The sequence below is a fragment of the Hemitrygon akajei genome, chromosome 5, assembly GCF_048418815.1.
Source record: "Hemitrygon akajei chromosome 5, sHemAka1.3, whole genome shotgun sequence".
NCBI lineage: Eukaryota > Metazoa > Chordata > Chondrichthyes > Myliobatiformes > Dasyatidae > Hemitrygon > Hemitrygon akajei.
This window is the reverse complement of record NC_133128.1, coordinates 135,633,274-135,648,083: the sequence shown is the minus strand read 5'-3', so window position 1 is coordinate 135,648,083 and position 14,810 is coordinate 135,633,274. Positions and strand designations below refer to the sequence as shown.

Below are 14,810 nucleotides of genomic sequence, written 5' to 3'. Positions count from 1 at the left end.
CCAGGCCAGATTGAAAAGGTCAAGGTGTCAGGGCCCCGAGGCAAGGTACGGGCCGATTAAGATCGCTGCTCCACAACATTTAGTCGGCTCTGCACCGAACTATGGGTCTCAGACTCTCTTTGCAGACTTCAGTTCAGAAACACTGTGTTTGCGGTTACCTCTTGCACGATGTTCTTTCTCATTGACACTGGGTGCTCGATGGTCTTTTTTTATGGGCTATTTTATTGTTTTATTTTCTTATGGACATGATGTGTTTTTTTAATTCTCTGCACATTGGGAGTTAGACAGTCTTTCTTCATATATATGGGGTTTGTTTTTGGGTTTCTTTGATTTGTAGCTGCCTGTTAGGAGAGGAACCTCAAGGCTATATAATGTGTACATTCTTTTATAATAAATGTACTTTGAATACCTTAATTAATATAATTCTATTAATTTCAGACTTAAAATTAACATCTGATCCAGCATCATGTGTCATTTATCAACTTATCCATATAGAAGTGTGCTAACCATTGGCTTTGATTTTTCAACTACAGGTGTCCCCGGTTTTTCGAACGTTCGCTTTATGACACCTCGCTGTTACAAAAGACCTACATCAGTTACCTGTTTTCGCTAACAGAAGGTGTTTTCATTGTTACGAAAAAAGGCAACGCGCGCCGAGCAGCCAAGCTCCTCCCCCGGAACCGCATTCTAGGTGGTATTGCTTAAACACGTGCCTGTGAGCATCTGTGCTCTATGTTGATTTATTTTGTGCATCCGTTAGCAAGATGAGTTCTATGGTATCGGAAAAGCCTAAAAGAGAGCGTAAGGGTGTTACACTTAGCGTAAAACTAGACATAATTAAGTGTTTTGATTGTGGTGAACAAAGTAAGGATATCGTAAGTTTGGCTAAGGGTTTGTGGATGTTGACAAAGTTAATAAAAAAAGTTTTTTAAAAAAAGATGATGTTGAAGAGGTTTTAGCATCCCATGACCAAGAACTGACAGATGAAGAGCTGATGAAGAGGAAAGGATAACAATTGAAGCCGAACGCAGTAGCGAACGGCCCAAATATGAAGTCGTCCAGGAACTGAATGGGAAGCAATTGCGTGAGATTTTCGCTGCGATTGATAATGCTGCAATGATTGCAGAAAAGTATGACTTTAATTTTGAAAGGGTACATAGGTTTAGGGCATATTTGCAGGATGGTTTGAGTGCTTACAAAGAAGTGTATGATAGAAAAATAAGCAGTCAAGCATACTGTTGTTTTTCAAGCCTTCCACATCAGCCACAGCAGACGACGAAACTCAACCTTCGACAACGAGGCAGGCAGACATAGAAGAAGGTGATCTGCCTGCCCTGATGGAAACAGACAACGAGGAGATGACACCCCAGACTCTTCTACCTCCCACCTCCCCAACCCCCGACGACTCAGCCTAACACACCATCATCAGTGTGCTCACTCTCTTCTCAATTCTGGTAAGTGAAACTACACTGTACATACATTATTTCTACTTTATATAGGCTGTGCATTTTTATCAAGTCAACTTTTATTGTCATTTCGACCTTAACTGCTGGTACAGTGCATAGTAAAAATGAGTCAATGTTTTTCAGGACCATGGTTTACATGACAGAGTCCAAAAAACTAGACTGAACTATGTAATAAAAAACACAGAGAAAGCTACACTAGACTACAGACCTACACTGGACTGCATAAAGTGCACAAAAAACAGTACCGGCATTACAATAAATAATAAACAGGACAGTAGGGCAAGGTGTCAGTCCAGGCTTCGGGTATTGAGGAGTCTGATAGCTTGGGGGAAGAAACTGTTGCATAGTCTGGTCGTGAGAGCCCGAATGCTTCAGAGCCTTTTCCCAGACGGCAGGAGGGAGAAGAGATTGTATGAGGGGTGCAGGGAGTCCTTCATAATGCTGTTATTTGTTATATATGTTATATGTGTTATTTGGTAGCTTAAAGGTTACTGGAAAGAGTGCTTCTGCCGGGAGCGCTTGTGTGAGATTTTCGCTGCGGTGGACAGTGCTGCAATAATTGCAGAAAAGTATTCCTACTTTATATAGGCTGTGTACTTATCAGATCATTCCTGCTTTTACTATATGTTACTGTTATTTTACAACGTTTGTAGATTTTGTGTGTTATTTGGCATGATTTGGTAGGTTATTTTTTTGGGTCTGTGAACGCTCAAACATTTTCCATATAAATAAATGGTAATTGCTTCTTCACTTTACGACATTCCAGCTTACGAACCATTTCATAGGAACACTCTACCTTCGAATAGTGGGGGAAACCTGTATGTCCCTTGTCCCTGACTTACCAATCTGCTGAGGAAGTTTCTCTCCGCCCATCCTATCAAAACCCTTTACAATCTTGAAAACTACAATCAAATCACTTTTTACTTTACTAACCTCCTTATAATTCAACCCACAGAGTTAATACACTGGTAAATTGTCCGATCTATCCAAGGGCAATATATTCTTCCCAGAAAAACTCACAGGATTCCAAGTCTAATCTTTGCATGATTTCATACAACTATACAGAAACTTTTCCTTTCAACAGACAGCATTTGATAAGCTTTTTGTATTTTTCCCATCCATCTAAAGCTACTTTATGATCTATTTACACATTAATGCTTCCACTGCATCTGATTTTTCACTATTTACAAAGTACTCAGCCTATTTCCTGACCTAATCAATAAATTACCTTTAATTTCATGAGCATCAACTCCAGTTAAAATTTTCTTTCAAGTGTATTTAATAACTTCCGTACATCTATCTAGATACTATCCTGTCCATTACCTTAATCACCACTTTAAAGCATCAGATCCATCAAGCAACAGCAAAGTTTTATAAATCCACACTGAAAATATTCAAGACTTTCCATTACTTTGATTAAAAGAGTAGCATAATTTGAGCAATAAATGTTAAGGTAATTAACTTATAATTCGCTGGTTTCACCCTCTCAACATAAAAACAGAGCAACACGTTCAAACTTCCAAACTAAATGACATGCTCACAGTTAGAAAATTGTAAAAAATTACAGATTAGCATCTACATATCCCCGACAGCTTCCTTTGAAACCTTCCTGCAATCCAGACTCCATTCAGGATTTTTATTGAGAATTCTGCCTGTGTACATGAGGTCCAAAGATTCAAAGCTTCGAAGTACATTTATCATCAAAGACTGTAAAAATTATATTCTTTGAATTTTGTCTGCTTACATGCAGCCACAAAGCAAGAAACACAAATAAACCAATTAAAAAAAGACCAAAAACCACTGTACAGAGAAAGAAAAACACCGTGCAAACAATAGAAACAAGCCAACAGCATCCTGAACCAGACTGAGTCCCAGATTTGCTCCCAGAGCTTCGGTCCCCAGTTCATCACACTAGTAGAGCAGAAACACAGCAGCCAGATCAGTTCACAGCCTTGGCACCACGGAGAAAGGAATAATTCACGAGAGAGTGAGCAAAATCAGCACAACCCTTGCCTGCATACCCAACACTCAGAATTCCAGTCTCTCTGGGCGGACATTTAAATTGTCCAAGCACCGACTAGTGCCACGCTCCAGGACCCAAATCCAGGCACAACAACACACCCGGGCTGCCCAGCCTGAAGTCATTCTCGATCTCACCAAATCGGCTTGGGGTATAGTTTTCACCTCAACCTCAAAATCTACAATGGACTACCTCAAGAGGCACAGGCTCAAGAGGTTTTGCCATGGCCCTCACAGTCCCCTGAGCTAAACATCATCGAAAATCTGTGGATAAACCTCAAAAGAGCAGTGCATGCAAGACGGCCCAAGAATCTCACAGAACTAGAAGCCTTTTGCAAGGAAGAATGGGCGAAAATCCCCCAAACAATCTCTATTTCAGGCAGATGGAGCTCGTCAGCCTGCGAAGGCAGTCCATCTAAGAGAGGGGAAACTCTGATTTCAAACCTCCACTGCCTTGCGGCCATACCCACTTATGGGAAAGGCTTCAGGAGTAAACCCTGAAGACAAATCTGGAGCTGGAGTCCCTAAGGCAGTCTTCAACCTCGCTCGGGCAATTCCTGTGATGTCACTGGTGCCAAGCTGTATCGGCCCTTGCCCTTCCCTTGGTCAACATTGGTGGCGTGGAGAGGGGAGACTTGCTGCTTGGGCAACTGCCAGTCTTCCATACAACCCTGCCCAGGCCTGCGCCCTGGAGAGGACACTCCAGTGTTGCCTCACTGAAGCGAGACTTCCAGGCGCAGATCCATGGTCTCGTGAGACTAATGGATACCATCACATCTATATATATCTATATAGATCTATCTATCTATCTAATTGGAGGATTCACACAATATCAAAGCAAGATTTAACTGCTCCCTTTGCACTTTTTCCAGTAGCTCAGTAAGCAACTGTGTACTTAAGAATATCAAAGGTTCATTTTATTATTAAAACATGTATGCAGAATACAAAAGATTTGTCTTCTTCAGATAGCCATAAAAGACAAAACGCAATAAAAGTAATTGAACGAAAGTCAATCTCCCACACATGAAAAGAAAATCAAACTCACAAACCCCAAACCCCTCCCTTGCACAAAAACTAACAGATCGCTCAAACCATCAGCCCACCAATAGGCAACAAGAATGGGCGAGAACACAAAAAAAACCCCAAAAGAGGCCAATATGAACTAAATTCCAATCTATAAATCTTAGCGTTTCAATAACATCTCCAAAAGCATCTGGTCCCGGCAGCCCTGCCAAGAACCACTCATTCTCCTCAGCATTTGCCTCAATGTTTCAACCTTCCACGATGCTTTAATCGGCGAGAAATATAGTCAATCATGGCCCCTTGTCTCATATCTGAGCTTCTCCTCATGGTAGCTCACCCTCACATTTCTCTTCTGGAGTTTTCTCAGGGACAGCATATCCCAAGCTCACTCGATCGAACTACAGACTGTAAGTCACAGGCTCCAACAGTTTCAAAAACAAAATTAAGATAAAAAGAATAAATAGGATACATAGAAAAACTGAAATGACAGATCATCTGGAAGATGTCACTTGAGAAATCATTGTTCGCTGGTGCCATCTTGACCGGAGTTGGTCTATGTGATCTACATTACACTACATGGTAATTTATAGCCACGTACAGTGTACTGTCAAAAGATGTCTAATACTTAAAACTATGGCATGATGATCTTAATTGCTCCCACAAAATACTTGTATGGTTTCAGAGAGATTATGCCACCAGCTTTAATTAGGCTTAGTTATCACAAGGTTATCCCATATGGAGGAAGGGAAATTCAGAAGAGGGAAAATAAGGGGTAAATATCTATTTGTTCAAATCAGGAAAGACCAGAGAGGGCACATTCATAATTTGTGATGACTTTGCCAGGGATAAACACAAGAGATTCTGAAAATACTGGAAATCCAGAGTAACACATAAAAAATGCTAGAGGAATTCAGCAGGTCAGGCAGCATCTACGAACAGAAATAAACAGTCGATGCTTTGGGAGCTGATGAAAAGCCTCAGCCCAAAATGTCAACTGTTTATTCCTCTCCATAAATGCTTCCTGACCTGCTAAGTTTCTCAATCATTGTGTGTGCTGGCAAAAATAGAGATGTTCAAAATTAAGACTCTCTAGGCTAGTTTGTAAAAAGGAGGTTTTATTTTAGGATCCATTTCCCTCAGGACAAATGTCAATAGCTTGAGGCTAAGGGAGTAGGTGGGTAGGGGCACAGGTGAGTTAATAGGAAGAACTTCAGAGGGCATACAGACAAAAACAAAATAAACCAATAAGTCATGGGGGTCTGGAATTTATTGCTCAAATAAATGTTTGAGGCAAAAGCCAGAAGATCATTTTGAAATACGTACGGGAGCAAAATGATCTAAAGATTTTTTGTTTAGCCAGCATGTACATGACAAAACAGACGGGTTCTTTCTATTATTTCTGAGGTTTTTTGCAACATGATGGAAATGAAGGGTATTAGCCCAATGTACATCACATGCTGAGCAGAGCTGTTTTATTTTACTCCAAAGAAAACCAAAAATAAAACTAACCTATACTGGTCAATGCTATCTTTAATAGAATTTACAGTGAACAATTTCAAGAATTAAAAATGAGCATTTTGTGCAGATTTGCTGTACTGAAAAATCTCTGTTCACAAATGCAGGGGCAAGATATGATATTAACATTAGATAAATACAAATATTCTGACCTTTGATTCTGGCTTATCTTTGTCTGATAAATCTCCCAGTTCCTCAGGTCCTAGGGCAAATAATGATTCTAATTCAACGAAAGAAGAAGCAATGCATTAACTTCAGGAACAATAAGTACATTTATATAAACCCATTAACATGATAAAGCGATTCTGAGTAACTACTCTATTTTTGCCTCTAATATTCTATATTTATTAATATTCATTAGAAATTAGGAATGAACACTTAAAATGCCAGAAATCTAAACTGAGACAGAGGAAGCATGATTGAGTTGAAATTATCTTTGCCCCACCAACCACCCCCCCATTACTATAAACAGTCTAAGTCAGCATGTAGCTTAACAAATTGGTATACCAAAGACATTCAATTATATTCTTAAGGCCTCCTCCAATGTTGCTAACTTTCTTAATCTATGTTTTCCAAGCAGAGGTGATGGAGTGACAGGAGGCCATGTAATTCAATCAAACCTTAAACACCTGTCATGATCTGACATGAGTTTCTGGCAGTCCTTGTGCAGGATTCCCTAAAATTAACTTGCAGGTTGGGCCAGTGGCAAAGAAGGCAAATGCAATGTCAGTATTCATTTTGAGAGGATATGATGCTGTGGCTTTATAAAGCATTGGTCAGACTGCACTTGGAGTACTGTGAACAGTTTTGGGTCCCTTATGTATGAGAAGATATACTGACATTGTTGTGTTCAAAGGAGGTTAACAAAATTGATTCTGGGATTGAAAGGCTTGTCATTTGAAGAGTGTTTGATGGCTCTGGGCCTGTACTCAGTGGAATTCAGAGTAACAGGTGACCTCATTGAAACATATCGAATGTTGAAAGGCCTCAAAAGAGTGGATGTAGAGAGGATGTTTCCAATAGTGGGTGAGTCTAGGACCAAAGGGCACAGCCTCAGAATAGATGGGCGTCCAGTTAGAACAGAGATGAGCCTGCAGAGTTCTTCAGCATTTCTCTCGTTTGTGATTAGGCACTAATCTATCAGGATCAAGTCAAGAGATAGACAAATTTAGGGCATGGCCAGTTTGTGTGAGAAATCATATGTGTCAAGTACAATGGTTTATTTGTACCTTAAAGTTATGGAACTCCAGCATATCAAGTTGTTCCATGTGGGACTGCTCCAATGAATAACCTTGCAATTATTCAATGCAGTACGATATTCCTATGAGCTTTGCTGGAGCATGTTCAGACAAAATTAACAATAAGCCACACAAACAAACAAAGCTTTTAGTTATAATGCTTTTGAAAAAAATGAGCTTCACAAAAAGAGGCATCAGTGAGGCAGTTCTAGAAGACAGAACTGAGGCACAGTTGACTAAACAATTATGATAACAACCCTTTCTTGTATCTGTTTCAACTCATCATTACTTACCCCGAAATTCTGGTGTATACAGCAATGTTTGAAGCAGTGAGTTGAGGTAGCAGGTGCCTCCCTGGTTTTTAATTCCACTCAGATTACAGGCTGCTCGATGAGCTGGAGGCTCATTATCCTTTTTCCTTGATTTTCTACCATTCCCCACTTTGTTCTCACACACAAAGCCAGAGTCTTCCTCTTCCTCAAACATGTCCCCAAACATTCTGCACAACACGAAGCACTCAACCTCTCATACGGTTTTGCTTTGGCCTAAAAAAACTGAATTTGCAGCTTAATAATTTAATGTTATCTCATTCTCAGCAGCATTAGAACTTCCGCTTTGTTGGCAGCAGTAGGTGTGAAGTTCAACAGTGTCTTTCTTCTGAAAAACAAAGAAAAATGAGTCAAAGTCAAGAAATAATATAGGACAGTAGTGCATTAAGCATTTATTTAATCTTACCAGTTATCCAATTGGTCCCACTTCACTCATTCTTCACAACTCCGAAAACTTTTGTCTCATGTTTATCTAAATTCCTTACAGTGTACATGTCCAACAACAAGTTAGAAAATTTTTCCTCATATTGCTTCTGTATCCTTTGCCAAATAATTACCTTAAATTGCTAACAACCCTTATGTATTTGAAATAAGATACTTATTTAAGGCAATAGTAGTGCATTAGCAAAAATAGCAATGTACTTGGTGCACTGAATTATCCCATATATTTGCTATTGTCATAAAAATGACTACAATTTCCGGTTAACATTTTTGATTTTGTGATAATGTGCTATCATATTTCTGAAAACCTGCATCCAGCAATTCTTTGGGACAACAAGATGAACAATTTAACTAGCCACTAAGATCAATCAATAAGAATGAAACGTTAAAGATGTGAAGCATTCTGGCTTATAATTTTACAGAGAAATTAGCACATTCAGGAACATTGGCAGCAGTACAATATTAAGAAAGGAAAACAGAAAATCCTGAAAATAATTAGCAGGTCCATCGGCATTTAAGGGAAGAACCAAGTTATTAATAAAGAGCACAACAGTGGCCAGAGAAGTGTACAGGGGACACCAGTGAATGCAATTCCTCTTACCTGCTGCAAAGTAAGTAAAGCATATCAATATATATTGAATGGGTGATTTACAGCTGAAATCAATCATTAATCATCACAAAATAAAGCTGTAATTATTGTTGGAGCTCTTTGAAATTGTCAGCAATTGACTGCAGAAGTCTGACAGTATCCTTGGAAGGGAGTAAGCAGTCGATGGTTTGGGCCAAGACCTTCCATCAGGACTGGATATGAAGGCAGCAGAAGTCAGAATAAGAAGGTGGGAGGAGGGTAAGGAGTTCGGGTGATAGGTGAGACCACGACAGGGGGAAAGTGAGTGGGTGCAGAAGGTGAGGTGAAGAAGCTGGAAGGGATAAGTGGAAGAGTTAAAGAGCTGAAGGAGGAGTCCAGCAAGAGGACACTGGACCATAGAAGAAAGGGAAGATGAAAACCAGAGGTGAGTGATGGATAGGTGAAGAGAAGGTGTGAGAGGGTGACCAGAATGAGGAATGTATAGAGAGAAGGAGGGAGGGGAAGAAACTGCTGGAAGTTAGAGTAATCACTGGTCATGCCATCTTGTTGAAGGCTACCCAGATGGAATATCCTCCAACCTGAACTTGGCCTCATCATAGCCATAAAGGAGGCCATGGAAATACCATAAATATAGGAGCAGAAGTAGGCCATTTGGCCCATTGAGTTTTCTTTGCCATTTAATCATGGGCTGATCCAATTCTTCCAGTCATCCCCACTCCCCTGCTTTCTGGTTCTTTATACTCACAAAAGCCGAATGCTTGCAACTTCCCTGAAGCTCCTCGAACTTTCTTCCAGCTTAAAACCAAGCCACATTTCACTAGTAACTACGTGATTAACATATTTTCTGCCTTAGTTTTCCACATCAGCATTTTTTCCCTTTTAAGTTTTTTACATTCTCAACTACCAGCAACAGGCAGTGTGCTACTCCCCATTATTTCTTCTCCAAATTCTTTGCCAGATCTCCTTTAAAAAATTTCATCAGAAGTTAACTTTGCATCCAAACAGAGACCTTTACCCCTCATATTGCTCTGCATCCAATCCTATTACTGGTCTATCTAAATGACTGAACCTTAAATATATAAATGCAAGTTATTCATAAATACAAGAGATTTCAAATATGCTGGAAATCCAAGGCAACCCACAAATTACTGGAGGAACTCAGCAGGTCAGGCAGCATCTATGGATATGAATAAACAGCTGATATTTCAGACTGTGACCCATCATCAGGACAAAGATACTATTGTTTTTCTTCCCTCTTGTACTAACTTGTCTGACATTTTAACCATTTATTTTCCCAATCTTATCTCTAATCTTCTTGCATATTTCTTCTGCTTTCACTCTAACGTTAAAATACGCTGTCTTACAAGCAAGTGAATTTCATGAATGGTTCACTCAGTCCCTCAAGCCTGCTCTACCTTTCAATAAAATCTTTAACACCCTTGCTTGTCAAGAATCCTGCATTCTGGTTCCACCATCCTTTCATGAAGAACATTCTAAAAAGCTCACAACCTTGATGTCATTTAACCTCCTCTTTAAATGGGTAACACCATATTTTTAAACAGTAACCTAGGTTCTCAATTCTCCCACAAGAGCCTATATCCTCTCCACAACCACCAGGCAGAAACCCTTCAGGATCTTATACCAGCAAAGTTTTATCATTTATTTTTCTTTCATCTTCCCTCAGACACCTCTTAAAATAAAAATCTACTTATAACTGAAACTGTTCTACTTCTCTCTCCAAATCAATATGCAGCAGTTCCTGAATTGGATGCAAACCAGGCAAAGAGGTAGCTGCCATTTAATCTTACAGAATCAGAGAGAAGCAGCTTGGAAATAATAAAAAAACACAAAATACTGGAGGAACTCAGCAGGTAGGTCAGCATCTATGGAGAGGAATAAAGAGTTGACGTTTCAGGCCAAGAACATAAGACCAAGAGATATAGGAGCAGAATCAGGCCATTTGGCCCATTGCATCTGCTCCGCCATTTCATCATAGCTCATATATGTCAAACTCAAGGCCCGCGGGCCAAATCCGGCCCGCGGTGGAATTATCTTTGGCCCACGAGATAATATCTAATTACTATTAAAGCTGGCCCCAGTAATCGAAGCACCTATGGCGTATGATATGGCTAATGCTGAGTTTATTCAGGTACCAGGTTTTCAGGGTTTTTAGTGTTTATTCGGCAGTCTTCTTCATAAGAAACGGAATTTGAAAAGTGAAACACTTTGTAGTTATAGCAGAGACTGAGACACATGAGAGCAGGCTGAAAAAATGGAGGCAACGAAAGCTGCGTTCGCACGCGTCCGACTGATCCGGACCGCATGAAGCTGCATTTTGCTCAATCCGGCCCGTGACCTAAAATGAGTTTAACACCCCTGTAGCTGATCCATTTTCCATCTCAGCTCAGATCTCCTGCCTCCGCCCCGTATCCGTTCATGCCCTAACGAATTAAGATTCTATCAACCTCTACCTTAAATATACCCAATGACTTAGCCTCCACAGCCACATGTGGCAAAATACTCCACAGATACACCACCCTCTGGCTTAAGAAACTCCTACTCATCTCTGTTTTAAAAGGTCACCCCTCTATTCTGGGCCTGTGCCCTCTGGTCTTAGACTCCACCACCCTAGAAAACATCCGCTCCATGTCCACTCTATTAAGGCCTTTCAAGATTCTTTGGGTTTCAATGAGGTCACCCCTCATTCTTCTGAATTCAAGTGAGTGCAGGCCCACAGCCATCAAACACTTTTCATATGACAAGCCTTTCATTCCAGGAATCATTTTTGCAAACCTCCACTGAACCCTCTCCAATGTCAGCATGTCCTTTCTTAGATAAGGGGCCTAAGTGAGGCCTCACCAGTGCTTTATAAAGCCTCAACATCACATCCACACTTTTATATTCTAGTGTTCTTGAAATGAATGCTAACATTGCATTTGCCTTCCTCACCAAATACTCAACCTGCAAATTAACCTTTAAGGAATCCTGCAAAGGGACTCAACCCCAAGTCCTGTTGCAACTCAGATTTTGAATTTTCTCTCCATTTAGAAAATAGACTACCCTTTTATTTCTTCCACCAAAGTGCATGACCATACAATTCCCGGCACTGTATTCCATCTGCCACTTCTTTGCCCATTCTTCTAATCTGTCTAAGTCCACCTGTAGTCTACTTCCTCAAAACTATCTGCCCCTCTACCTATCTTTGAATTGTTTGCAAACTTTGCCACATAGCCATCAATTCCGTCATCCAAGTCATTGACATATAACGTAAAAAAGCAGTCCCGACACAGACCCCTATAGAATACAAGTCACCGGCAGCCAACCAAAGAAAGGCTCCCTTTTTTCCAACTCTTTGCATCCTGCTAATCAGCCACTGCCTTAGCCATACCATTATCTTTCCTGTAATACCATGACTTTGAAACTCGTTAAGCAGCCTCACCTTGTCAAAGGCCTTCTGAAAATCCAAGTACACAACATCCAACAATTCCCCTTTGTCTGTCCTGCTTGTTATTTCTTCAAAGAATTCCAACAGATTTGTCAGGCAAGATTTTCCCTTGAGGAAATCATGCTGACTACAGTCTATCTTATCATGTGCAAAGTACCCCAAGACCACATCCTTAACAATCGACTTCAACAGCTTCCCAATCACTGAGGTCAAACTAAATGGCCTATAATTTCCTTTTCTCTGCCTCTTTTCCTTCTTAAAGAGTGGAGTGACACTTGCAATTTTCTATTCCTCTGGAACATACCAGAATCAATTGATTCTTGAAAGATCATTACTAATGCTTCCACAATCTCTTCAGCCTCAAGGACTCATTGGCCTAAAATGTCAACTCTTTATTCCTCTCCAATGATGCTGCCTTACCTGCCAAGTTCCTCCAGCATTCTATGTGTGTTACTATGGCTTTATAGCAAGAGTCATCAACCTGTCTGATATTAATTCAGTATTTTTCTCGTCGCCAATTGTGAAGATTTCTGATGGTTCCCTAGTATGATAAAATGGACTTCTGATCTCACAATCTATCTTTTTATGCTCTTGCACTTAATTGCTTACCAGCACTGCAATTTTTCTATAGCATTATTGTTTTACATTGCTCTATCTAGTAGTCATTTACTTTGTAATCATTTGTTCTGAATGACCCTTCATCAGGACTGGAAAAGCAGGAAAAAGCTAGGCAATAAGCCTTTTGTCCACCAATCCCACACCAACCATGAGCTACCCATTTAGTATTAATTCCACATTAACCCAATGACCAACTTCCAAGTCTTTCAGAAATGAAAAGAAATCTGACCATCCAGAGGAAACCCTCACAATCAGAGAGCAAAAATGCAAGCTCCACACGGCCAGGGCCTATGGCCAACACTGATTGCAGGTCTGTGGTGCTGTGTAGCAACAGCTCTACTAGCTGTGCCATCCATTCTTCTGGTGGATGCTCAAAAATCAAACGCTGTTTCTGCCATGAATGCCAAAGTATGGAACACACTGTCAAAGATTGTTCTCTCCTTTCCGAATTACACAGTTAATGCTCACATAGCCACATGTTTTTCATTACACCTGCACAATAAACTCAACTTATAAACTATCTCTAAAACCTGGATGGGCATCAGTACATAAAAAACTGTTACTACTTTACAATAAGGAAAGGAAGCCCCTTTTACATCCCATCATCAATTTTCCTCAAGTTACACCAAAATTACTGTTATCCAGCCTGTGTTTGATAATTGTTTTGTCATGACCAAATTGTCTTCTTTCACATTGTTGACTCAAAAATCAGCAACTTTTTTCATGTTACCATTATTCCACTCCTACATAAACCCTTCTTATCCATGGTGTGTTCAACTGGGCATCTTTCAGTTCTTTATCACATAGAACCTCTCACCACCATCATGCATTAGTGAATTGTCAGGATTTTTCCATCTAGAAACACCAGACTCTGAAGAAACTGCAGATGCTGAAATGTGGAGTAATAACTGATCTTCTAAAAGAATTCAGCGGGATGAGCAGCATCCATGAGGGGAAATGAATGGTCAACATTTCGGGTTGAAACCACGCATCAGGAGCCAAATCATTCAGAATTCCTTTCTTCCCACAATGCTGCAAGACCCAGAGTTCTTCCAGCAAATATTTTGTGCTTTAAATTCAAAGGACAAACCTGATTTTTTTCTATTAAACCTAAACAGCTCTGAAGAGAGTGCTACATCAAAAGTCAGTAAGTTATGAATATTATTAAAGAAACTTGGGCAGAATTTCTCCAAATTATGAATAAGACCCAAAGACTCATTTACCATCTACTATCACTCCAAACCAAAATTGCTGTGCCCCCAGGTTTATCACACTGAACCCAATAAATCACAACCTAAGTGAAAGCACAATTCTGAATTAAGCTTCAAACCTATAAAGACATAAGCAGATTCTGGAAAACTGAAATAAAGGTAGAAAATAATGGAAACATTTAGCAGGCCAAAGGAATAGCTTTGGAGTAGGAACTTTTCCACACACCTCAACTGCCAAGGATTTCAGATCTCATCTCCTCAGCATTATAATGGTATGTTTATGGACTTTTTTCTTGTAAAAGGCCTTACCATTTCCATTACCATTAACACATGGAGGTGAGAGTGCAGCAACTTAACCGGGAACTCCGCCAGCTGTAAATTAAATCCAGAAATGGGAGATGCTTCCAGTGAGAAAAACAAGGGTTTTGAAGCCCAAATGATGCCCATGAGCATTCAGTACAACCCGAGATGTGGCTTATTATTATTATTGTTATTATTATCATTCACAGGGAGAAAATCTTCGCCACTGAAGCCCTACCATGCTAAGACACAGTAGTAGCGTCTCCCTGGGAACAGCACTTCTTCATATCCGTAAACGGCCATTACTCTACATAGCCGGGTGACTGCGCCTGCGCGACCGCCGTGCCCTCTGGTTATTGTAGTCGCATCTTTTGCATACGCGTGAAGGGGCATAGAGAACTACAATTACCAGTATCCTTCCATTCCGTGGACGAAGAGGTTGCGAGGCAAGGTCAACTTTGGAGTGACGTGGTCACGCCGGTGGGCAACTCAACGTTTTTACCGACCTACCCTCACTTAGAATTAAACATGTCATGGAAGCTAGTAATCTGAAGCAAAAATAAACAATTGTGAACAATGCAAACAAAATGCTAGAGGAACAACTCGAAATGTTGGA

The 14,810-nt window shown here is 40.2% G+C and overlaps 1 protein-coding gene across 5 annotated transcripts in view; it reads right to left on the bottom strand.

The window, feature by feature from the left end:
- usp40 (ubiquitin specific peptidase 40) overlaps window positions 1-14,521 on the bottom strand; it is a 132,752-nt gene extending 118,231 nt beyond the window's left edge. Inside the window, exons 1-4 of one of the 5 annotated variants that reach the window (XM_073046572.1) lie at window positions 14,433-14,467; window positions 14,204-14,266; window positions 7,555-7,918; window positions 6,176-6,243 (exon numbers count right to left, since the gene is read on the bottom strand). In XM_073046572.1, coding sequence (XP_072902673.1) covers window positions 6,176-6,243; window positions 7,555-7,759 — 273 coding nt within the window. In that variant the 5' untranslated portion in view covers window positions 7,760-7,918; window positions 14,204-14,266; window positions 14,433-14,467. Of the gene's footprint in view, window positions 1-6,175; window positions 6,244-7,554; window positions 7,919-14,203 lie in introns of all 5 variants that reach the window. The other 4 variants (XM_073046574.1, XM_073046571.1, XM_073046570.1 and 1 more) reach the window with 4 other exon arrangements.
- Between the last annotated feature and the right edge of the window lie 289 nt (window positions 14,522-14,810).